This window comes from Phocoena sinus, chromosome 10, assembly GCF_008692025.1.
Source record: "Phocoena sinus isolate mPhoSin1 chromosome 10, mPhoSin1.pri, whole genome shotgun sequence".
NCBI classification, from domain to species: Eukaryota; Metazoa; Chordata; class Mammalia; order Artiodactyla; family Phocoenidae; genus Phocoena; species Phocoena sinus.
In genome coordinates, this window is record NC_045772.1 from 34,916,460 (window position 1) to 34,941,498 (window position 25,039).

The following is a 25,039-nucleotide window of genomic DNA, read 5'->3' on the forward strand; positions in this document are numbered from 1 at the left end:
TGTGAAAAAAAAAAAACTTAGAGAATTTAGCAGCTGAAAGAAAAGTCAACTTCTGATATCCCTAGCCAACACACACACACACACACACACACACACACACACACACAAACAATGCTAATTTGAAACTGCATGAATTAAGACAGGAGTATGACAGTGTCATTCTCCTTCAGGTCAGGTAGGCACATGCCAGTTGAACCACACCTGTAATACTGGATTTTACTGAAATCTTTACTACTTTGTTATGGAAAAGAGCCATCTCAGCTTTGTGATCACAGTCTTCCAATAGTTGAATAAAAAGAGGAATAAGCCTTATTCTGTGTGATCACAGAGAACAGGACCATGATCAAATATTTGGAATTATGCAGAGTGGCGGGATGGTGGTAAATCTTCAAGGAAAGGAAGACCTTTAAGGAATCAAGCCTGGTAACAATGAAATCAGTTGCACTGTGGTAGAGAGCTCAGCGCTACTGGAGGTGGTCCAACAGAGGTGGACCAAAATCTCCCTTTGTTGGAGCCTCTATGCAAGGGATGCCTGCCCGCAGGGGAAAGATAGAAATGAGAATCTCTAGGCTTTCTTCTAACTCTAATATTTTCTACTAGTACTACTTTGCCATTAGTACCACTACTGTGCTAAGTAAGTACTCTGCATGCATTAGCTTGTTTAATCTTTCTAGCAGCAAGATGATTTGCATGTTCTTATCCCCAATTTACTGCAAAGTTAAGCTTAGGGAAAATAAATAATTGGCCAGAATTAAACAACTGATAAGTGGCAGAGTTAGAACTAGGCTATGAAATCCTCAAAGAGAATGACTCTTTCTGAAGGTATGTTTAAAATAAACATTTTAATATGTAAGAGAGAAAAACAACTAAATGATTTCATGTATTTTCTTTTTTTTAATAGTTGAGTAGAATGAAAATATTTTCATGCAACATTTTGATTGATAAACTTATGTCTCTTACTGAATGTACTTACTGTGAAAGGCATGTCAGTTTTTAAGGCCCAGGGAGTCTTAAAATCAGCCAGAGAAACATATTTCATTGTTTCACTTCCAAGTTCTTAAGAGTAATACTTAAGGGTCATTCATCTACTCACTGCACATATTTATTGAGCACCTACTATGTGCCAGGCACTGATCTAGCTCAGGAGGTACAGTGGTGAACAAGGCAGACAAAATACCTGTCTTCATGGAATGTCCATTCTAGTGGCAGAGGCAGACAATAAACAAATCATAAAATAATATCAGGTAGCAATGCAAAATATAAAATAAGGAGAAAGTGTTTGGGGTAGCATTGTACATATAGTCAGGTAGAATTTAAACTATTTTCAATAATATTATTCAACTGACAATTTTATTATTATGAGACCCATATGATTAAATAAAATGAATTTGTGTTTAAAAGCGCAACATGGATACCTCTGTAAAATGCTGACCTAAGACACATCTTTAAATCTCAGAATTTAATGATTAAATATTTGTCCTTTACCTGCTCACAGAAGAAAAAAAATTCAGGTGTGAACACTACCTATTACTACTTAAGTTTTTAAGTGTTTAAAATCTTGACTGTTACTTTTCTCCATGTTGCATCCAACATGAAATTTTCTTGTTCCTTTTTGGACGAAGCTATCCTTAGCTTATCAGAGTCTTATCACTGAAGCCAGATGAGTATTAAGAACTCAAATATGTGTTGAATTAATAAATGAAATTTGAAATGTCTCACCATATAATTAGTACCTAATTTTTAAAATACTGTAAAATAAAGATGAGGGGATTTTGTTTGTTTCTTTTTTTTTTTTTTAGGGAATGTGTACAGAAAGGAAAACTTCCTATGAATTTTCTCTTAATGTACAATAGTTTTGAGTATCTAAGAATGTGCAAAGGTTAATAGGCCACCATCTTTATCCTCATGGAACCCATAATTTAATGGGTGAGACAAATAATGAGAGCAGAATAAATGCAGTAAGATGTACAAATAAAAAGTGTATGAGAGTATAGAGCATAGAGGCAGCCACTGAAATTAACCTGGAATTGGGGGAGGGCTTCACAAAGCAGGTAACTTTTGGGCTAGAGTTTGACAGTTGAAGAAGAGTTCACCAGAAACTTCAGAGAGAGGACATTGGAGGCATGGAAAACAGCATGTGCAAAGCCCAAAGTTTGCTGAGTAACCCCGTGTGACTTTTACATACAATTTGTGCAGCTTGTGGGAAATGAGGCTGGAAATGTAAGTTGACTGCAGGTATTAAAGTATCTATAGACACTGGTAAAATGACTGGCTGTTACTTAACAAACAGTGTGAAATATTTGAAGATTTTTAGCAGTTCATTACACCATCAGATCCTTAGAAAGATCTTTCTGGTAGCAGTGTGGGTGATGAATTTCAGGGATGAAGAGGAGAGCTGGCAGGGAAAAATCGAGAGGCAAAATGAGAAGGAAGCTAATAGTGAAAAGTGACACGTCACTGAGGATGAAAACGAAGGGACAGATGAAATTTGGAGTCAATTGGACTTGTTGGTCAGTTGTTATGGGATGTGGGGAAGAGAACCATATTCAGGTGTGTTAGAGTTGTTTAGCCTGGGCAAATACACATACAGGAAGAATCATTTCTTCCTTTAGCTTCTAATTTGAAATTATATTAAAAATATACTGAGGGTACACTGTATTTATTGGAAAAAATCAAACTATCCAGATTATTTTAGTGTGCAGCCATCATTTTCATTTTTAAAATAAATGCATTAATGGAAGTCCTTTAAGTCATTTATAAGGCAGCAAATTTGAGTTCTGTTAAAAAAAAAAACAAAAAAAGCAATTGTGCAAAGGTGAATCCATGCTTCTGGTTAGCCCCAAGATTTGTGAAGAAGAATCATAAAAGGAATAGCTGTAATCAAGTGAGATCAAGGCTACTTGAATAGATATATAGTAGACCCACAAATTTAAAGAATGCTAAAAGTAGGCAGAAAGAATGAAAAAAATGTACTCCATCTAAAAGCATCCTGATAAGAAGAAATCAAGAAATGTGGATGAATGGATGCAATTTAAAAATTATACCATTTTTATAAATAAAAATTTTAAAAATTATACCATTTTGAAATGATCAAAAAATTATATTTCTTTACAACTAATTAAAATATAATTATTTTTAGAAAAAATATGGGTTTCTAATTATGCTGAGATTTTATTTGTAATATTAATTTTTTTTCTTAGAATGCTTAATATAATTATAAGGTATACAGAACAGTAGAAGAGGGGCAAATTATTGTGTTGACTTGCCTATTGTTTGTCTACAGTTACTATAGGATTCCATATCTCTAATCTGCCTGAGCCATCCTCTGCTATGGCAGTTTTTTCTCCATTCTTCCTACCCTTCCTCCATTCCTTCCTCCTCAGATAAGTATTATATACGTACTATGTGTTAGGAACTCTGTTAGGTATTTGAGATTTGGTAGTGAACAGGAGAGAAGAAGTCCTTGCCCTCACAGAGCTTATATTCCAGTAGGGGAGATTGAAAATTAACAAATAAACAAGATAAGTTCAACAGTGTTAAATGCTGTCAAGACAAAACAAAATAATATTGAAGGTTCATGGGGCATAGAGGAGGGCAGATGGAGGTATACTGGATGAGAAAAAGGCATCACCTTATTCTGGGTGTTCCAGGTAGTCTTGAGAAAATGAAGATAAGACGTAAAATAACAGAGAGGAGCGAGTCTCGGACAGATGAGGGAGATGAATACCTCAGACTGAGGGCACAGCCTGCTCTGGCCCTGAAGCTAAAGAGCGTGGTTTCCCTCGGGGCTGAAGCTCAGCTGGGGGAAGAGTGGTGGGGCAGGCAGGTAGGCAGCCTAGTCTAAGGCTTTGCAGGACAGAGGGAGAAATTCGCCTTTTACTCCAACTGCATTAGAGATCCCTGGAGTGGGTTAAGCAGGGAATGAGATAACCTGAGTGGTAGCTTGGAAACTAGAATATTACAAATAGTGCAGAACTACTTCTAGATGTTTGACTTTAGCAAATGGATGGGTGGTGGGAGATGGAGTTGGGTGGGGACAGCTTTGGGGGAAAATCGGGAAAGTTTTGGATACCACATGGAGATGTCAAGGAGGCGGTACATGTCTGGTTAGGACAACTGCTTTTCTATGATAAACATTTGTTTAACTTTAATGATGAAACTTCTGAAGTAGAACATAAAATCTCTACACTATTATTCAAGTTCTGTAGGAACTTTAACAGGACCACTCTCTACTCCAGAAGCTTTATAGAATGATAATGGAACTTTGCTTAATTAAAACAAACAAAAAAAGGACTTTTTTTTTGCTACCTCAAACAATAAAGTAGAAATTTGTTAACGAGTTAGTGTCCATTCATTTCTCTTAAATATTGCTTGTTTTGTGAACTGTAAGGAATCAACACTATTCAAATTACACCATACCTATGGGCTATTTAAAAGGGGTTTCAATAAGGAAAATTTTCTTATTTTTTGTTACATCTCAAATAGAATCTTAACTAGTCACATTGAATCAAGGCTATGAAGCCACTCTGATATGATGGCTATGCAAGGTATTAAAAGTATTATTTATCATATTATAAAAAGTGCCACTTTCACGGTATAGAACAGAACACATAATCTTAACTGTGAAGAAGAAAATAGTCGTTAGGATGTCTCACTTTTTTTTAATCTTTCTTACTTTGCAGATCATGTATTTTAGTTCTCTGTTCCCGTATGTGGTACTTATATGCTTCCTAATCAGAGCACTCCTTTTAAATGGTTCAATTGATGGCATCCGTCACATGTTTACCCCTGAGGTATGTACTGTATTTCTAGTTAAGGCTTATGATCACAAAAGCCTCATGTTTATTGTTAAAATGTTCCCACAGTTAGATTTAAGGGATAATTGTTCTAACCTATGTGCACTAGACTATTAAATTATAGCTGTTATGTTAACCAGCCTAGTAAAACCGGAGCTTTTAGACATCTATAATTATATCCATCTCTCTCCAATTTTAAAGGCCCCATTAGTGAGTTTCACTATTTAAACTTCAAAAATTCCTATTTTATAATAAATTAACTTCCCATTTTTACACTGGTATATTTTAGAACTTTTCAGTCTTTACTCTTCCTCCTCTATTTCAGTGGTTCTTAACCTTTTGACATGGACCCCTTTGAAAAAAACCTGATAATGGAATCTTCTTACCAGAGCAAATAATGAACATATTAATTTGCTTAGTGTCTCAGGAGGTTGACAGATCACCTAAAATCCATGGACCCAGGTTAAGAACCCTATTGCCCTCTAAATCTGTCTCAGAGAAATTCAAGGTTTCTTACTATGTTTCGTTTTGCAGTTTTGTATTTTCTAGAATAGTACTTAACATTAGTGCATTTGGGAAGTTCTGTAACTTTTATAAATGCGTATGCATTTTAGGAAAATGCTCATTAGGTTTCCTAAAAGGCTCGGAACTTAGACTCCGTTGTTTAACTTACAGCTGACTTGATTAATCCTTGTGGACTTGTTATATTGATTTGACAGGAAAAATCAAGTTTGAGGTGTATATATATTTTGGTTTTACACTGACATTACACTTCACATTAGTTTGCTAACTCTATCATAGGCAGACAACGAGTTATAAAAACACAATTTCAAAATTAGCTCAGAAATTGGAAGTTGTCTGAATGATGACTGTGCAGCCAAGCATGGTGCAGAGAGATGTGGGCAGAAGATTTTAGCTTCCTTGGAATTGTCACTCCTGGCAGCTGCCTTGATACTGTGTCACAGAGGCTGTGTTCTTTGTGTATCTGGTTCCAACGTGGTGTTCATTCTCGAGTAGCAAAAATGTTGACACTGTGATCTGGTTTTCTCGAATAGTTCTAAAGTTCTGTTTATCATTTAGAGTTGTTGGAACTCCTCAGTGAATAATTACTTCAGATTTATGAATTTCAGCTACATTATAATTTAAATCAGCTTCAGATGGGCCATACTTAGTGACCAAAATATTTATATTTGCAATATCAAAAAAAAAAGTTCTCTGAGTTAAAAACAACTAGCTTTGTTGTGAATTCCTGGAATATCACCTTTCTCTGTGTTGGCAATTGTTTGTGACATAATTCTAAATATTTAATTTAAATAGATACTTTAGACTCTAAATACTTTGATATGATGCTTTTACATGGTCCCCGTATTTAAAACTGCAGCACTGTTAACATTTTAAGCCAGAACTGGAGATAACTATTTTAGAGTTAATTATTTCTTCAGCTCACTTTTCATGGACTGTTGATAAGATTCTGTATTAGGCCACTGTAGGATGATAGTTAATATAATAACGATAAGACGTTGTCAATAACTTTTTAATTTACATTATTTATGTAAGGGAGAATGTACCTAAGCACACGAAATATTCCCAGTGAATGGAGATTTAATTCCTGAATTGGAAATAATCAGAATGTCTTTATCACATAGGTGTTGTCTGCCATCTAGTGGACAAAGTAGAGATAGACAGTTGAATGAGTGTATTTTACTAGATGGGTATCAACCGTAGAATGGTAATGTAGCAGCGATAGTCAGTAAACAGTATGCATATTTTAGTTAATTGCAAATAAATTATAAATATAATCATGATTATGTTTCATGATAACATTGCATAAATTTCAGTAATAATCACTAAAATTAATTGAACAACATATCCTAATGTTTGAGAGCTTACGCATTTTGAATTCTACCTGTGTTCATATGTCAGATCTACCCCAGAAGTGCTGTGTAACCTGAGGCAGGTCTCTTAACTCTTCTAAGATGCAGATAATATTAGCCACAATTTCATTGATTGTTGTGAATATTAAATGAGATCATCCATATAAAGTGCTTATCAGTGTGCCTGCCACTATAGTCCATATGTTAGCAATTATTGAGGACTTCGAGGGCGGCAGGCAATGTGATAAGTAGTACATGTCTTATTACTCTCATCTTTCAGTTGAGAAAGCTTGAACTCAGAGTGGACAGGCCACCTGCCCTAGGTTGCACTAGTTTTAGATCGTTAAATGGCAGAATCAGGATCTGAAAGTGTCTATGTAACTCATGTTCTTAACCACATTTGGCATTGTTCCCAATAAAGGCAATTTCACTGCAATGGTGAAAAGAGATAAAATACCAATTTAAACACTACTGCTACTGAAATCAGACTTAACTGTTTATTGCGGTCTGTGCCAGGTATGGCTAATATTAATAGTTCCATTTAAAAGGTTTGGTTATATACAGTGATAATTGTTTAAGAAGTGAAGCACAGTTACTTGAAATATATGTTCAGCACAGATTCCAAACTTTAGAACTTTGGATCTGAAAAGGTCTTAGCGATGATATGGTTGAATTTCTTCTGTTTTCAAAGAAAAGGCTTTCAGGAAACTACTCAATGAATGAATAATACGTATCTGAATACTCAAAGTACAAATAGTTCAGCACTACCCAGCTTATAATTATTATCTGCTTTGGCTGTTAGACTTCAGAAAACACAAAACTTAGGGTATTTGTTAAATAATTATTTAACTTTTATGGCTAACTGATTTATTTTGCTTTGGAAGGAAAACAAAGACATAAATAAGAATAAGTGAAGATAGTTCATTTCTCTCTCAAATACTCCTCTGATGATTTGTCTTAATATTTAAAAATTCCCATATAAGTATTTTCTCCGTGTATTTAAGTAACATCCCCGTCTAAAGTTTCAATAGTCTGTAGCCTTTCTTATTCATATTCCTTGTATTATTCCTAAGTGAAAAATTTGTTCTTTCTACTTAAGAACAGACTATCGCCCTGTTTTAAATAATCTTTGGGTGCATAAGTGTCATTACGATATATTTAAACAATAGAACCGATTCCTTGTAGATTATTCTGAAATTTTTTTTGCAGTTGACTTATATTCTGTTTAATTTTAAACAGCTTGAAATAATGCTGGAGCCCAAGGTCTGGAGAGAAGCTGCAGCTCAGGTGTTCTTTGCCTTAGGTCTGGGATTTGGTGGCGTCATTGCCTTTTCAAGCTACAACAAGAGAGACAACAACTGCCACTTTGATGCCATCCTGGTGTCCTTCATCAATTTTTTTACTTCTATCCTGGCAACATTGGTGGTGTTTGCAGTTCTGGGCTTCAAAGCAAATGTCATAAATGAGAAATGCATTGCAGAGTATGGTTGATTTCCTTTAGCTTTTGATGGCATAATTATATTAAAAAATCTCCTTCCCAAACCCATGTGTTCATTAATGTTGTTTTCCTTTTCAGAAATTTGGAAATGGTCATCAAACTTGTGAAAATGGGCAACATTAGTCAAGATATTATTCCCCATCATATCAACTTTTCAGCTGTTACTGCGGAAGATTATCACTTAGTTTATGACATCATTCAAAAAGTGAAAGAAGGAGAGTTTCCTTCTCTTCATCTCAATTCCTGTCAAATTGAAGACGAGCTAAATAAAGTTAGTAGGCTATGTTTATGCGATAAAATAATTCTTATTAACTTAAAATATGCATTACCCAGAAGACTTCTTTTAGGAAAATAATCTTTAAAATACCTGTGGAAGATCATGCTGTTTCAAAATTCACATTCTTTACTTCAGAGAACACATTTTCTTAAATCAAAAATGTTTGTTTTACTTTGAAAAGCAGTTTCACTGATTAAGCCACAAAAATTTAAAATATGGATATAAATTAGGTGATTTTCATCCCAGAAAATGAAATTAGTCTGGTACCTTTTCTGGTATAATATTTAATACAAAACTTGAATTGCAATTATCATTTACATATTGTATGGTTGTTTGGACACATGAATGATATTTGCTCATCTTAATAACTGTGTTCAATAAGTCATGATTAAGTCCTTTTTCTAGCCACTGTCATACATTTTAATAAACACCACATAGGTGAACACGAATAAATAGCCTTGCATTAATTGTCACCCTCTCTTTACATTGGCAAAAAGGAAAATATAATGGAGAAATTGGCTGTTAATCACTTGCTTTAAGATAGCTAACTGTACTTGAGACTAAACATAAAGAATCACGTGCAGGAAATTATGGATGAAGCCATCATTAACATAAAAATCTTGAATTCTGTAAGGAAAGATTTAATTACTAACTTACTCTTAAGGTTCTTTTAAAATTTTGGTCTACCTGCTGTTTTTATGAGATAACACGATCATCTTGAATTTTGTTTAGAGGCACAGTTTCTTAGGAGACAACATGGTATCAGCGTGTTTATCTCCAGTAACTCCCATGCATTATTCAGAGTTCTCCTGCCCTTTGCAACTGATGTATATATAGCCAGCACTTCATATTGCTCTGTATTAACGTGGCTGTTTTGTATATCTTACAGGCTGTTCAGGGGACTGGCTTAGCTTTTATTGCCTTTACAGAAGCAATGACACATTTCCCTGCATCTCCCTTCTGGTCAGTGATGTTCTTCCTCATGCTGGTAAATCTAGGGCTTGGCAGCATGTTTGGAACCATTGAAGGGATCATCACACCCATTGTGGACACATTCAAAGTGAGGAAAGAAATTCTCACTGGTTAGTTTTTATGTATTTGACTTTTCATTGGACTGATGTGGCGGGCTGTTTTACCCTTGGTGAGAGATCGGAGATGGAAATAGGAAAAGTGTTTATTATTAATGTCTACTTATTAATAATACTAGTATTTGTTATTTAGGGATTTATTTATATAATATTTAAATGACATATTTAATAGATTCTATTAATTATTAGTGATCATTTACTCCATTACTCTTTATTAGTAATAATGTCATTATCATGAATTACTGGCGCTAGAACAAAGTCACAGAATGTTCATGTATAATTTTGTATTCAACTCAGATAATTATAAAAATAGTAGTTCAGGTCATTGGATTTTCCAAAAGTGCATAGCTGAAATTGATAAACCTAAACTGAGTTCTCATATAAAAGAGCAATTGTAGCCTGACAGAAGTTAATACATCTAGGTAGGAAAGACAATAACACAATTTATCAATACTGATGGTTGTTAAAAGTTCAATCTACAAGTAGTTATTAAAGTACTGGTTGTGTGTTGCATGGTCCTCACATTTGAGGGATATCAAGGATATAAGAGAAATTACAACAGAGATACAGAGATATAGGAGAGCCTCTCCTCTAAAAAGAATAGGACTGATAATTAAAATCAAGGTGGGTAGATAAGACTTGTACCATGTAATATACTGAAAGCATGATAGGAACTTTACCTGTTCTACGAATTAAGACGCAGCAGAGGTCATCTAAATATATGAGGGAACTGTCAGAGAAAGGCATGGAAATTGAATTCGAAAGGGGAGGGGTCTTCTCAGGGGTCAGAAGATAGTGTTCATAAACATAGCCAAGTAGAGACAGAGGAAGCAGCGAGGAAGCCAGCCAGACCAGAGTGCAGCAACAGTGTTGGTAAGTGATGCAATAATTAATTGGAAAAAATACATAGATGATCTTAAATGCTGGGCAGTGGTACACAAGCTCCCCAAGGCTCTGTTTTTAGCTCTAAAAGATTCAGTAATAATTTATGTGTAAATAACTCTCAAATACATATATATCTTTATCACTCACCGTTCTGCTAAGTGTGTGTGTATAAAACAATTTCAGCAGTTTGTGAGGTATTTACATCTAAATATCTTTGATTCAGCTGAACATAAATGAGAAATGTCTCTGTCTTTTCCTGAAAGGCAGTCTCTACTTTTGCAGTTTCTATTTATTTGAAGGCTATCAATACCCTGCCTGACATGCAGACTAAGTAACAGTCATCTTTGCTGCTTTCCTCGTCTTTGCCCCATATCCCAACCCTCCTGTGGTAAGAGGGTTTGCAAAATTAAAGGGAAAACAACAGTGTAGAGGGAGAAACACACATGTGAGTATTTGGTAACTCCCAGTGGAAGACCTTTAGGTCAGAGTAAAGAGGAATATACTCTCTACCCCTGTTACCTGTATTCTGGGATCATACTTCTACTTTGAGTCATGTTTTATATACTTAGATGAAATGTTCCCCCATCACCTTTGTCAGATGTTTTCATCTCCTCTGATAGGACAGTAGGACTTAGATAAGTGACTTACTCATTATCTGTTCCTCTCACATCGTCAGCAAAACTCTCATTGTCTTTAACACCTGGAATACACTTTCTTCCTATCTACCTTATACTATAATGTAATTAGGAGAAAGTGAGAGGGACACAGGCTGTGGTTCAAATCCAAGCTCTGTTAGTTACTTGGATCCTGAGACTTTGAGTACAATTTGCTGTGACAAGCATTCAAATATTTCAATATGCATTAGACTCCAAGTGAATGCTACTTTTCCTTTTCTACATGGTATGTTTATATATAATATTCACTTATGTATGATGTAACTCAGACCACTAGCATAGCGCTTACAAGATGGAGGAAATGGCTTAATTTAACCCATACTTATTGAGATTTTTAGGGAACCCCCCATCAGATGGAACCCCCAGGATGTCTTTTCTCCCCTTCTGAACTGCCCTTACCTGCTCCACTTCTTTCACTTTTACTCACCTCTGCTAAAAGCTGTTTAAGAAAGAGAACACAGTCATCTTTTATTTTTGAGGTCTTCTCTACCAACGTGCAAGAGAGAATAATGAGTCTAACAAAAATATGGGAATATCATATGGATTCCAGAATTCTAACTTTCTATATTAAGGGTAGCTGGTTAGAAGTTTCTGCATCTTTCTTCAGTACTGCTGCAGAAACTCCTTTTAGATGGCTCTTCTTAGTTACCTGGAGAATCAGGTTGCCCAACCCTGTCACAGATGTATTCCTAACTAATCTGTTTGGGCACCATCAGGACAGAGATATGGATTGCTGCTAAGGCAAGGTCTCATCAGATTTTTTTCAGTTATGCTTTAACAATAACCATATTTCAATCAGATAGAAAAATACATGTTATCATAGTCTTATTATAAGCTACATTAATCTCATTATTAATTTCAAAATTCAGTATTGCTTCCAAAACTATAAAACATTCTTAAAAGTAGAAATGACCCACAAACATTTGCTGCCTAGAAAGGTCACTTTGCTGTTAATAATGAGAAGAAGGGTATGGAGATTTATACTTCTAATATATCCTCAGTTTTGCCTCATTTGTTATCTGTGTTTAGTAAACACGTTTCCACAGACTCGAGATGAGTTGAGTTACTGTCTTACAATGAATTCATATTAAATCTGGGGCTAAATCCAGGTAACTAATTCCCAATATGTTATATTCCATGGTATCAGGAAAGGTATCCTATTTGTATCATTGACAACTTATAAAAGTGGAAACAAAATCATTGTTTGCATATAATAACTTATAATGAAGTTTAAAAGACTTGACTCTGAGTAGGGCTTAATTTTGTTATTTATTCCTTTGGTCCAGTTATCTGTTGTCTTCTGGCATTTTGTATTGGCCTGATGTTTGTGCAGCGCTCTGGGAATTACTTTGTTACAATGTTTGATGATTATTCTGCTACCCTGCCTCTGCTAATTGTAGTCATTTTGGAGAATATTGCTGTATCCTTTGTTTATGGCATAGATAAGTAAGTATATTCTCTCTTATGCATTCATTTTTCATCTCTCTCGAGGAAAGACCAATTGTTATTATATATCTCATTTAGAAGAGGAGGGAAGTGACTAGAGGGAAAAATTCCTCGCCACAAAAATCAAATCTTTTGCAGGCTCCTCTTCATTCGATAATTTTAATGAAGTATATCCCCTTATTAGGTGATTAGATAGAATGGTGTAGATGGTAATGTAGTTTAGGATTTTGGAGCTTTGATTTAATTCTGGCTATCAGATAGGAACTTCCAAGGTTTAGAGCATGTTGGCAAAGTTCCAAGAACCTTGTTTTGAGCTATTGTTACAGATAAGAAAATGCGGGCTTCGTGAGACACCAAGTGACTTGCTCGTCACACACCTGAACAGAAGCAGACCTGGGATTCATAGCCATTTTTGCTTAACTCTAAAGACTATACTTCTAATTACGTTGCTAACCTGTTTTACAAGAGGAATTTTATTTTGTTATGCTATAAAATGCCTTATTTTATCATGTTACACAATGTTTTATGTAGCAGGCCAATTTTGGGAAGTGGCATATATATATGATGCTCCAGGATATATATGCCATTTGCTGTACATAAACTTCTTATTTATGTGGAGTCATGACTTCATGAGATGCTTAAACCTTTGAATTATATACCTGATCGGTTTGAAAAGTATATATACTTGGCATGAAATGAAGCATTAGAGTAGCCTCAGAATAAAAAAAGTTTCTGGAGGCCTTGTCCAATATTTTTTAAAGTTGTGGTCTTTAGTTATTTTAAACTGATTTTAAACTGATATATGGATTAACTAAAGGTAATAAGACCATCAAGCTTATTAGAGGTCTCTGTGAAGTAGGAATAAGTTAATTGAGGACCAGAGTCCTCTTAAACAACATAAAGAACTTTATTGGTATTGAGTGAGCTTTGCGACAAAACTTAAAGAATGTTTTTATTACTGGCAAAAGCTCCAGGCAACGAAAGATAGGGGAACTTACATTTAACGATCATGTACTATATAGCAATAGTAGTAATAGCTGTATGACACGCATTTAATGTTAGTCATTATAACAATCTGTGGTAACTAATATTACCCATATCCTAGATGGAAAATTGGCCCTACTTGTACAGGAGGACGCAGTATGTTAGTTGCAGAGCCAGGACTTTAATTTCAAAACCAGATATTTCTACACTCTACCAAGCTACCCCCAACTCCTAACCTGCACTGTGTTGGACTTTGACATTGTTATTGGACTGATCTATGGATTAATAAGATCATAATTTAGATTTCCATTTAGACAGTTCAACATTTACAATAGGCAGAGTAGTAAATATTTCTTTTTAGTAGTTCCTAAATAATAATCATTATAACAACAGGAAGAATAATGCTACTAATAATACTTGCATCTATAAATTTCTGCTGTATGTGTGGTAGTGTGCTCTGCATATGTTGTCTATGAGTATAACAATAATCCTCCAAGACAGGTATTACCTTTTTCGAAAATGCCAAAAATTAAGCTCAGAAGGACTAAGATATACATTAAAAGATGATGGAGCTATGATTCGCAACCAGGTCTGTTGGTTTCTAAAGCTCATATCTTGTCCTACGAGCAGAATTAGAATTCTCCTGTCTAAAATGCTCTCATTTATTTACTTTCCCCTCCTTTAAATGTCGTAGCAACCTTATATTCTTCCTGTTCACCTTCAACAGTGTCATGAGCTCAGCTCTTCTCTGTCTTCTGCCACATTTACCTACATTTCCAGACACAGAGTTGAGAGAAAGAAGGCTTTCAAAACCTAAACCTTTGAGACAGTAAATTCAAATGCAGAAAAAGAAATATTGGAGCATAGCAAGTTAGGGATTAGGAAGAAATATGAACGAGAGGAAACGAGAAGGAAGATCCTGTAAAGCTGAAAGTGATGGCTGCATAGATTGTTTTTTCCTGAGTCTCCTTTTAAAAATGAAAGAGAAAAAGAATGACTAGAAAGCAGAACTAAATACCCATAAACACGGGCAAGAAGATATTCCTGTGAACCCTCAAATACGAAAGGTTGGGGCAAACCACTGGCAGCCACAGGACCTGTGTGATATCACTTCCGTGTGGGAGATGGTAGAGGATATGCAGCTGGGCTTCTGACAGCTCTCCAGTCACCCCCAGGTCCTCCCTGCAATGTGTGGCAGGCTGATCGGAAGACAGTGAGCTAAACTGGGAGAAATTCTATAGGATATTTGCCCACATTTTGCGGAGTGCAGAGGGACCAAAATACAGTAAGATCATCAGTGCTGGAGAAATCTGGTCTCTAAAAACTCTTGAAATGAATAACCCAAAGTTCTCTTCCAAGATAAAGCTCTTCACTGAAGAAAAAGTGGTGGGAGCAAAACCTGAGTTGAGTAGGAGAGAGGTAGTAGGGTCCATGGAAAAGAAAGTCCAGGTCAGTATGAGGAGGAGAGCGGAGGTAAACAGAGCTGAGAAATTCTGAGGCCACCTTTTTTGATTACTTTGCAAAAACAGAGAGGAAAGGCCCATCCCTCCCTCCTAAAACACACAGGAAAATTCATTTCACTTAACTGTGGCCAAATCTTAAGAAAAGTTTCTTTTTTAAAAAAAAAAAGAGTAAAATCTTTTTTTTTTTTAAAAAGAGTAAAATCTCTGCAGACAACAAAAGCACACATGCAAAATAGATGGAAAACTAACAATACTTCAAAATGAGGTGAAATAAATGTTTAAAAATCATAGAAGCCACCAAAGAAGAGCAGAAATCAGTTATTTTAAAATTGAGAATTATAATAATTAGAGAAAAGGAAGATTTGAAAACAGAGGTGATAGAACTCAGGAAATAATTGTAAATAAAAGAAAAACACTTAAGAAATGAAGATCAAATTAAAAAGAAAACAAAAATGATAAGCACAGTGCCTAATTTCAGAAGAATTAGAAGCTAGAAAGGAGGGATGCTTTTGAAAATCAAGGAGAAATAACAAAGGATTTAAGAGAAATAAATAAACACAGTAGTTAAGCAAAGATGATTCAGCATATGTACAATGAAGGCCTCTAAAAACAGTAGCCAGAACAAATGCTAAAAACTATAATTGAAGAAACTTGCCTGAAATAATTAATTTGAATGTTGAAAGGGCAAACAATATACTTGGAGAAATAGACATAAAGGCCAACACGAGGACATAGCCTAGCTAACATAGCCTTGTTACTACAAGACAAAGAAAAAGGGCATCCAGGCAAAAATAATACAAAACAAAACACAGCAAAGAAGATTATTTATAAGAGAAAAATCTAATAGTTAACAAAATTTTTGTAACGATATTATGTAGTTAGACATATGTATGATTCTCAAGGAAAAAACGTAAGCCACAGATTTTAAAGTCAGCTGAACTGACATTCAGGTATAGTGACCACAGACAAACAATTAGAAACATGCAAGAAATTAGGAAATATAGTTACTACGATCTCTTTTTGAAGAATCTACGAGAGAACTAGGTTTAGACAACCAAGAAGTCTGCAGAAACATTAATACAAGGGCTGGCAGTAAATATTTATCTCGACATAAACAGTAAGGGATGTAGACTAGTATGAAATGGCTACATGTTCCTGACAGTGTTAACATCATACAATTAAAAAGGGTGAATTTTACTTCAGGTAAAAAGTACCTCAATAACCTGACTCTTAAAAAAAAAACCATGTTAAGTCTAATCATTACTAGGTCTAAGTGTTAATTCATGGGAAATAGGAGGATCAAATGCTCTTGTGAAGCAAAACTGTGGGAATGCAATCAGCCAAATACAGACTGTGGGACAAAGTGACCAGCTGATTCAACAAAAAATCAGAGGAAACGATGAAGACATGTATGAGGAACTTAGAGATGAAAAATGGTCTGAGAAACACATACATCAACTGCAATGTATGGACCTTCTTTCAGTTGAAAAAACAGACTACAAAAAGAAATGAGAGGTCAGATAATATAAACACCAATTGGATTGGATGATATTACATATGGCTAAATAAAAAAAAAGAAACAAGGAAATTTTAATGTATTGCAAATATTGTGTTCATAGAGTGGAAATCATCAGTTGGAGGAGACTTTCCAGTAATTGACTTATGGGGACTTTCTCCAAATGAAAATTACAGTAAACTGGTTCCATTTTACTTTATAAATGTTCTTAATTTATAAGTCATCTTCCAATATGACTTTTAGACTCAGTGTAAAATGTCATAGGGTATCATGGTTAACCCCCGTCAAACCATTGATATAATGCATATTTTAAAGGACATGTAATTTACCATATTTTAATATAGCTATATTAACTCGAGGAATAATTAAATTCCTTCGTTCTATTTAGGTTTATGGAAGACTTAAAGGATATGCTGGGCTTTGCTCCCAACAGATATTACTACTATATGTGGAAATATATTTCTCCTCTAATGCTATTATCACTGCTAATTGCTAGCATTGTGAATATGGGATTAAGTCCTCCTGGCTATAATGCATGGATTGAAGATAAGGTAAAATGCAAAATAAGGAAGGTAGATAAAAATATACATAAAATGTCATTTTAGAGGTTTTTGTTTTTTGCTTTTTTCACAGTATAGTTTGCGGTTAAATGAATGGTGTTGCTTTTATGTGAGGAGACTTTTATGTTCTTTTGGCCCCAAATATGTATGATTTTTGTATATGTTGTGGACTTTTTTTGTTTTGTTTTTTTTTTGGTTTTTTTTTGTTTTTTTTTTTTTTTTTGCGGTACGCGAGCCTCTCACTGTTGTGTCCTCTCCCGTTGCGGAGCACAGGCTCCGGACGTGCAGGCTCAGCGGCCATGGCCCACGGGCCCAGCCGCTCCGGGGTATGTGGGATCCTCCCGGACCGGGGCACCGAACCCGTGTCCCCTGCATCGGCAGGCGGACTCCCAACCACTGCGCCACCAGGGAAGCCCTGGACTTTTTTAGTACATGAAAAGTACTGACTTGGTCCTCATTAAAGTAATTTTATTCATGTCACCATAGATGAACCAATTGGGCCTTTGACTTTAGAAAACATATTGATCAAACCACCAGAAATATTTTTTCCTGTATAAATTTACTAACTTATATCTGAGATACTCTAACAATGCAACTGTTCATTAGCCACGTATACATAATTTAAGTAAATACTGAAGTAAAGTTTTGCTATAACTGTTTTATATTAGCCACGACTATTTCAATTTCTGTTGTCATGTTGCTGTAGCCACATAGTAATGCAATCTTAAAGTACATATTAGCAGTTAGAAAATCAGAATGCTTATTTTTCAGATACCTCTGACCTTTATCCTATGGTCAGTAATTCTATATAATAACAACTAAATTCAAGACTATTCTAAACAAATAAGTCTGTTATCCCTTACCAAAACCCTTGGGGCCAGATGTAGTTCAAAATTTAATTTCAGATTTTAGAAAGATAATGTGGCACATGTAACAGGTAACTATTGCTTAGTAACATATGACCCCCAAACTTAATGACTGAAAGCAATGATGATTTATTATTTCTTAGGGTTCTGTGGATGAGCTGGATGATTCTTCTTTGGGTCTTGTGTGAGCTAACTCATACAGTTGATTAAACTCGGAGACCTGAGCTCTATGTGAGCTTTCATTCTTGGTTTCTTCCAGGCATTATAGACTCAGGGTAGCATTCTAAGACACAAAGGCAGAAACAGCAAGGCCTTTAAGGCTTTGCCCTGGAAGTTGCTTACTGTCACTTCCACAGCAATTCATTAGTCAAAATCATAAGACTAGCCCGGATTCTTTTCTTATAAACCTGAGACAAATATATCTTTTTGCATGTCCCTGCAGAGAAAGAGATTATTAATAATTATTTTTGGCTTTAACAGGCAACAGAGGAATTTCTGAGCTACCCAACGTGGGGAATGGTTGTCTGTATCTCTCTGATGGTCCTGGCAATACTGCCTGTCCCAATTGTCTTCTTCATTCGTCGCTGCAACCTTATAGACGATAGTTCTGGTAATTTAGCATCTGTGACCTATAAGAGAGGACGGGTTCTGAAGGAGCCTATAAACTTAGAGGGAGATGATGCAAGCCTCATTCATGGAAGGATATCAAGCGAGATGTCCTCTCCAAATTTTGGTAAAAATATTTATAGAAAACAGAGTGGATCACCAACTCTGGATACTGCTCCCAATGGACGATATGGAATAGGGTACTTGATGGCAGATATGCCAGATATGCCAGAATCTGACTTGTAGCTGGGGGGCAAAAATCAGTGGGATTTTATTTGGTTCATTTTTGTCAATGAACATTGGCTCTACTAAGAGAAGCGTTAGACTTCGCTTATCAGAGGGTGATCTCAGGTGCTCCATGGCTGTGATCTTTAATCCTAGCAGTGTATGTAAATTCAACATGAGCATTCCTTTGGATTCTCTGGTTTACATTTGCACAGAAAGAGCCACAGACACAGTGTACAATAACTGAGGTCCATGTTGGTCAGAATTTTCAAAAATACCTTTGGTGTTTTTTTCAAGGATTCCTATCTCTAAAAACCACAGGTGTTACCTCAGTTTCTAATAATTTCTGGATGTTATGGTATGGGCAACTCAAAGATGGTATACTTCAAAATGTATAAGTTTGCCTTCAGGGTAACCCCCAGGGTTACAATGACCAGTTCTGTAAGTTGGTGCCACTCAGCACACTTCCATGAACATATTGTGTAGATAGGCTGTACTTATTTTGGTAGCATTGATACCTTCTTAGGCAATTAGTTGAAGAAAACTGCAAAGTATTTTCTTATGTAATAGCTGTATAGAGCAATAGTATCAAAGAATAAGAAGGCACTAATGCTGGGATGAAAGGTGAGGTTCTGAGGTGACTGGGGATCATGTGTGTGATGGCTGTATATTTTGTGTAAAATATATGTGTGAAAATGATCTAAGAATGAGTCACTCAGCACTCTCAAGAATTATGCAGATTTCGCATTTTTTTATGCGTGTGCCTAAAAACCTACTTGATATTTATTGCGGTTTCAAGATTACTCATAGTATATTTGTAAAATATACTTGCAATGTATATAGATGTATATTAGTACTCTAAGTACTGATTTGAAAACTTGAAGCAAGATGGCATTTTATTTCATAGCTTTCTGTTTTGCTTCTGTTTTCTGCAAATATAAATCCTTTTTTAAGTGATTGTTAAAACTGTATGGCATTACATTTTAAGCTACAAATAAACAAAGTTTAAAAATGATGTTTGTTTTTCTCATTGACTTTTCTTGTGCCACCTGAACTAGATTATCTTGCACTTCTGTCAGCACTTAGGCATTTCATAATAATTAATCATCACATTCCAAGAGGGATTAATAAACTGATTCAGAGAGTTGCCACCACTTTAGAGACAAAGGAAAAAGATAGTATTATGGTTAAAGTGTGTTCTAATGTAGTCCCAGAATTCTTGGAAAAATACTTATCGTCTCCCAGGAAACCGTGTGTACTGCTTGCTGGGTCAGTACTGTCTCTGAAGTGTAAAAAAATTATGATTTCTATGAAACTGTTCTATATATGACATTGGATGAAGCAGAACTCCACTGAGTGCCACCTAGTTAAAAAGCTTTCATTTAACTGTCCTACCACTATATCGGCCACACTTTAAAAATAATGGTGGATAAAGCAGCACAATAGGAGAGGTAGTATACACCCTGGATCCATTGATTATTTTTGGCCAAATATTCTTCATCTGCTATGGACGTTTAAACAGACTGCATCACAGCATTTAAAATATAATTCCACTGGTGACTAAAACTTTCAGGTTTTTTTTTTGCATCTTCACTAATATTATATTTTGTAGTACTTTAAAGTTTAAGAATATTTTATAGATAGGCAATATATGCACATTATACAAACTCAAAAATTATCCCAATTCAGTGTAAATTAAATTTTCCTTTCAAAATTTCTCCTAGCCACCCATTTCCCATCCTCGAAGGCAACGACGATTACCAGTTTAATATGTCTTTATAGAGATGTTCCATGTATACACATTACATAATGACAGCATTTGGTATTCTCTCCTCAATCTTACTTATTTTGAGAAATAATTGATTTTGGACCATGTGTCACTTGAAGGCACATAAATCTGCCTCTTTATTCCAGAAGTTGAGGTAATATAATTTTTGTTTATTTTCGCATTGAAGCAGTTATTTTCTTCCATAAGCTACTCAATGTTAGAAAGTTTGTAGCAAATACTTACTTACTTTACCTGCCAGCTTTTAGCTTAACATGATAATACATTGCCAAATAGCACCATCCCTCTACACTCCCTCTCTTGCCATGAGGGCTGTTAATTTACAGTCTGGATACCTGCCTCGCACTAGGGAACAGGTCTTCTTCCTTCCATTCACGGAGTGATACGAAGAATACAGGAATTGTCTGAGATGGAAGAGAACCTGAACAGCTTCTAATGCGCCCATGTAGCAGATGAGGAAACTAAGGCCACAGAAGTGAAAGGGAATGAACAATCTTTCCTTTCCGCTTTTTTCAATCAGTTCTTCAGCTGTTCATTCATTTATTCACCCATTCTTTCAGCATCTATTCACCAAGAGTCTGCCTTATTCTTAGCACTTATCCCAGACACTACTGTAATTAAGGCGTAAACTATTCACCTTTTCCCAACTTTCTCACATTTGTCTGGGAGTGCCCTTACCTGCTTTTTCCCAGGCAGTGTAGTATTTAATCAATAAACAGTAGTATGAAGTATCCTTCTCCATACTCCAAAATTTGAGGCTATTTGCTTTTGTATTACTTTCCAGTATTTCTGTAAACTCTGGCCTAAACTTGCACCTAGACGTAACATAACCAAAGGCTGTCTATCTTCAAGTGGAAAGCAGTCTGAGGAGTGTGGCAGGAGGGCTAGTAAAGTGTTCAGAGTGGAATAAAAGGAAGAGGGAGAAAATGTACTCACTTTTAGGTGTTAGAGTCATAATGAGGAAGTCTAATATCTTGGTGAAACGACGTCTTAGGGTATATGTTATGAAAGTATATTTTCATTTCCATATGTTTGTGTTTATGTGCATTATTTTAGGAAGAAGTTCTTTTTTTCATTGGCTCTTCAAATGGGTCTGTGATTCCAGAATGTTTAAAATCAAGACATAGTGCTTCTTAAAAACAATTATGAATTTGAGTCACTTGTGACCTTATTTCTAACTTAATGAATCTGAATCCTTTTAGCATTGGAAGCAGGACACGAGTACTTCTTTTAAAACTTATTCTAATGTGCATTCTTGGTTAGAAACTATGAGTATGAAGAAGATTAAGAGGAAATCAAGTAAAATATGAATTCTAATTGTCTTTAATCAAACAGAATAAAAACTAAAGTTCAGTATCTGTGATATCTAGGGAGGAAAATAATTTGGGTAGATAGAATTTGGAATTCATAATTTTAAAAAATTCCTTAAAAAGTAAAATATCTTTATCCCTTTGACATTTTTTCTGGTCACTGTGTTTTCTAAACACTTCCAAAAGAGATACATATCTACTATTCATTCAACTGAATATGAATAAAATCAATATCAATTATAGCCATTACATAGATTTTTCCATAAATTTTAGTTGTAGGTTTTTTGAGATAAAAAGTTTTGACAAAAAGGGAAAAAACTCTAGGTAAATATTGGAACTATTAAAAATAACATTTCCTCTAAGCTATCCATTACTGAGTATAGAATATTTTTACCTTCATAAGTTAGGACTGATGTAAAATGTTTCATATGTTATTTTGCCTCAAATGACTGACTGTAAAATGGCTGATCTTCTAGTTGTACTAATATAATTCTCGTCTAAAACATTGCCTTAAGAATGTCTATCATGTGGTGTTAAAAAGAGAAAAGGAACTGGGACAGTATCTTGTCCTAAATCCAAAGCCCTTTGGATTCTACTATTACTTTAAAACATCACAGTCATTCCCAGCACCACCATCAACACACACACACACACAAACACACAACACCACCACCACCACAACAACAAAAAAAACCCAAAAACACTTGATCTATATGAATAGCAAAAGAAACATGCCCTGTGGTGCCTATGCAATACTATATTTGGTGCCATGTAAGTAAAAGAAACCATGCCTTGTAGATTAGTGATGATATCTCATCTGCTATTCCTTTTCTATTTATTAACTTTTCAGGGGATAGTCAACTGCATAGTAAGGAAGATAAAGGTTCTTTAGAAGAGATTGATATTTACATTTCTGAGAATATAATTTACTCAGGAAAAAGCCATTAAAAGAGTTGCAACAATAGTCATTTCACTGTTGTTTAAAGGAATGCTTATAAAAAGCAAACAAAGCAGAACACTATATAGCACTGTACTCCAATCTGAAAAGATTGAATAAACCTTGACATTTTCAAGCATGGTAGCAATGTGGCATTCATTTGATCTGGTCATCACTGGCATTTACCCACATTATTGATGAGGTCAGCAGAATTCAAAGATGCAGATGCCTGGCTTATATTCATTCTCCCAGAATACTCTCTGTCTCTTTTGTCAGGAATATGCCTGTTTCCCCCTTCATTTTAAAGCTTTGCTTGAATCTGAGTAAATATTAAAAGTACCAATAGGGGATCATTTGAGATCAGTTATATCAATATCTGGTAGGATTGAACAAACAAGATATTTTCTCTGAGCAAGAGGAGATCTGGATGGCCCAATCTCCCTGCTAAATAAATCAATTAGAAGTTTGTTCACTATATACTTTCTTTTTTTCTTTTATTTTGGTAAAATGTTTATTCTCTTAAATCCAATACATTCACAGAGTGTTAACACTTTAAACGTTTATCATTTCCACCAGCTGCAGCATTATCTAAGTAAACCAAAATAAGCACTTTTATCATAGATGTAGTCAGTGATTATTAATACTTTTTTTTAAAGGACCTAAACATCCCCCAAATTTCAGCACAGGTAGTTTCATTTTCACTATATACTTTCTTTTTACTTTTTCTAATTTTTAAATTTTATTTAATTTATTCTTTTATACAGCAGGTCCTTATTAGTCATCAATTTTATACGCATCAGTGTATACGTGTCAATCCCAATCTCCCAATTCATCCCACCACGACCCCCACCTTTCTGATGCTTTCCCCCCTTGGTGTCCATACCTTTGTTCTCTACATCTGTGTCTCAATTTCTGCCCTGAAAACTGGTTCATCTGTACCATTTTTCTAGGTTCCACATATATGTGTTAATATATGATATTTGTTTTTCTCTTTCTTACTTCACTCTGTATGACAGTCTCTATGTGCATCCATGTCTCTACAAATGACCCAATTTCATTCCTTTTTATGGCTGAGTAATATTCCATTGTATATATGTACCACTTCTTCTTTACCCATTCATCTGTTGATGGGCATTTAGGTTGCTTCCATGACCTGGCTATTGTAAATAGTGCTGCAATGAACACTGGGGTGCATGTGTCTTTTGGAATTATGGTTTTCTCTGGGTATATGCCCAGTAGTGGGATTGCTGGATCATATGATAATTCTATTTTTAGTTCTTTAAGGAACCTCCCTACTGTTCTCGATAGTGGCTATATCAATTTACATTCCCACCAACAGTGGAAGAGGGTTCCCTTTTCTCCACACCCTCTACAGCATTTGTTGTTTGTAGATTTTCTGATGATGCCCATTCTAACTGGTATGAGGTGATACCTCATTGTAGTTCTGATTTGCATTTCTCTAATAATCAGTGATGTTGAGCAGCTTTTCATGTGCTTCTTGGCCATCTGTATGTCTTTGGAGAAATGTCAGTTTAGGCCTTCTGCCCATTTTTAGATTGGGTTGTTTCCTTTTATAATATTGAGCTGCATGAGCTGTTTATATATTTTGGAGATTAATCCTTTGTCCATTGGCAAATATTTTCTCCCACTCTGAGGGTTGTCTTTTCATCTTGTTTATGGTTTCCTTTGCTATGCAAAAGCTTTTAAGCTTCATTAGGTCCCATTTGTTTATTTTTGTTTTTATTTCCATTACTCTAGGAGGTGGATCAAAAAAGATCTTGCTGTGATTTATGTCAAAGAGTGCTCTGCCTATGTTTTCCTCTAAGAGTTTTATAGTGTCTGGTTTTACATTTAGGTCTCTAATCCATTTTGAGTTTATTTTTGTGTACGCAGTTAGGGAGTGATCTAATTTCATTCTTTTACATGTAGTTGTCCAGTTTTCTCAGCACCACTTATTAAAGAGACCATCTTTTCTCCATTGTATATCCTTGCCTTCTCTGTCATAGTTTATTGACCATAGGTGCATGGGTTTATCTATGGGCTTTCTATCTTGTTCCATTGATCTATGTTTGTTTTTGTGCCGGTACCATACTGTCTTGATTACTGTAGCTTTGTAGTATAGTCTGAAGTCAGGGCGTCTGATCCCTCCAGCTCCGTTTTTTTCCCTTGAGGCTCCTTTGGCTATTTGCGGTCTTCTGTGTCTCCATACAAATTTTAAGATTTTTTGTTCTAGTTCTGTAAAAAATGC

The 25,039-nt window shown here is 35.2% G+C and overlaps 1 protein-coding gene across 1 annotated transcript in view; it reads left to right on the top strand.

Moving 5' to 3' along the window:
- SLC6A15 (solute carrier family 6 member 15) overlaps positions 1-20,863 on the top strand; it is a 49,102-nt gene extending 28,239 nt beyond the window's left edge. The window contains exons 6-12 of the mRNA XM_032644110.1: positions 4,683-4,793; positions 7,910-8,151; positions 8,247-8,439; positions 9,335-9,527; positions 12,379-12,538; positions 16,890-17,052; positions 18,408-20,863. Coding sequence (XP_032500001.1) covers positions 4,683-4,793; positions 7,910-8,151; positions 8,247-8,439; positions 9,335-9,527; positions 12,379-12,538; positions 16,890-17,052; positions 18,408-18,779 — 1,434 coding nt within the window. The 3' untranslated portion in view covers positions 18,780-20,863. The remainder of the gene's footprint in view (positions 1-4,682; positions 4,794-7,909; positions 8,152-8,246; positions 8,440-9,334; positions 9,528-12,378; positions 12,539-16,889; positions 17,053-18,407) is intronic.
- Positions 20,864-25,039: the final 4,176 nt, after the last annotated feature.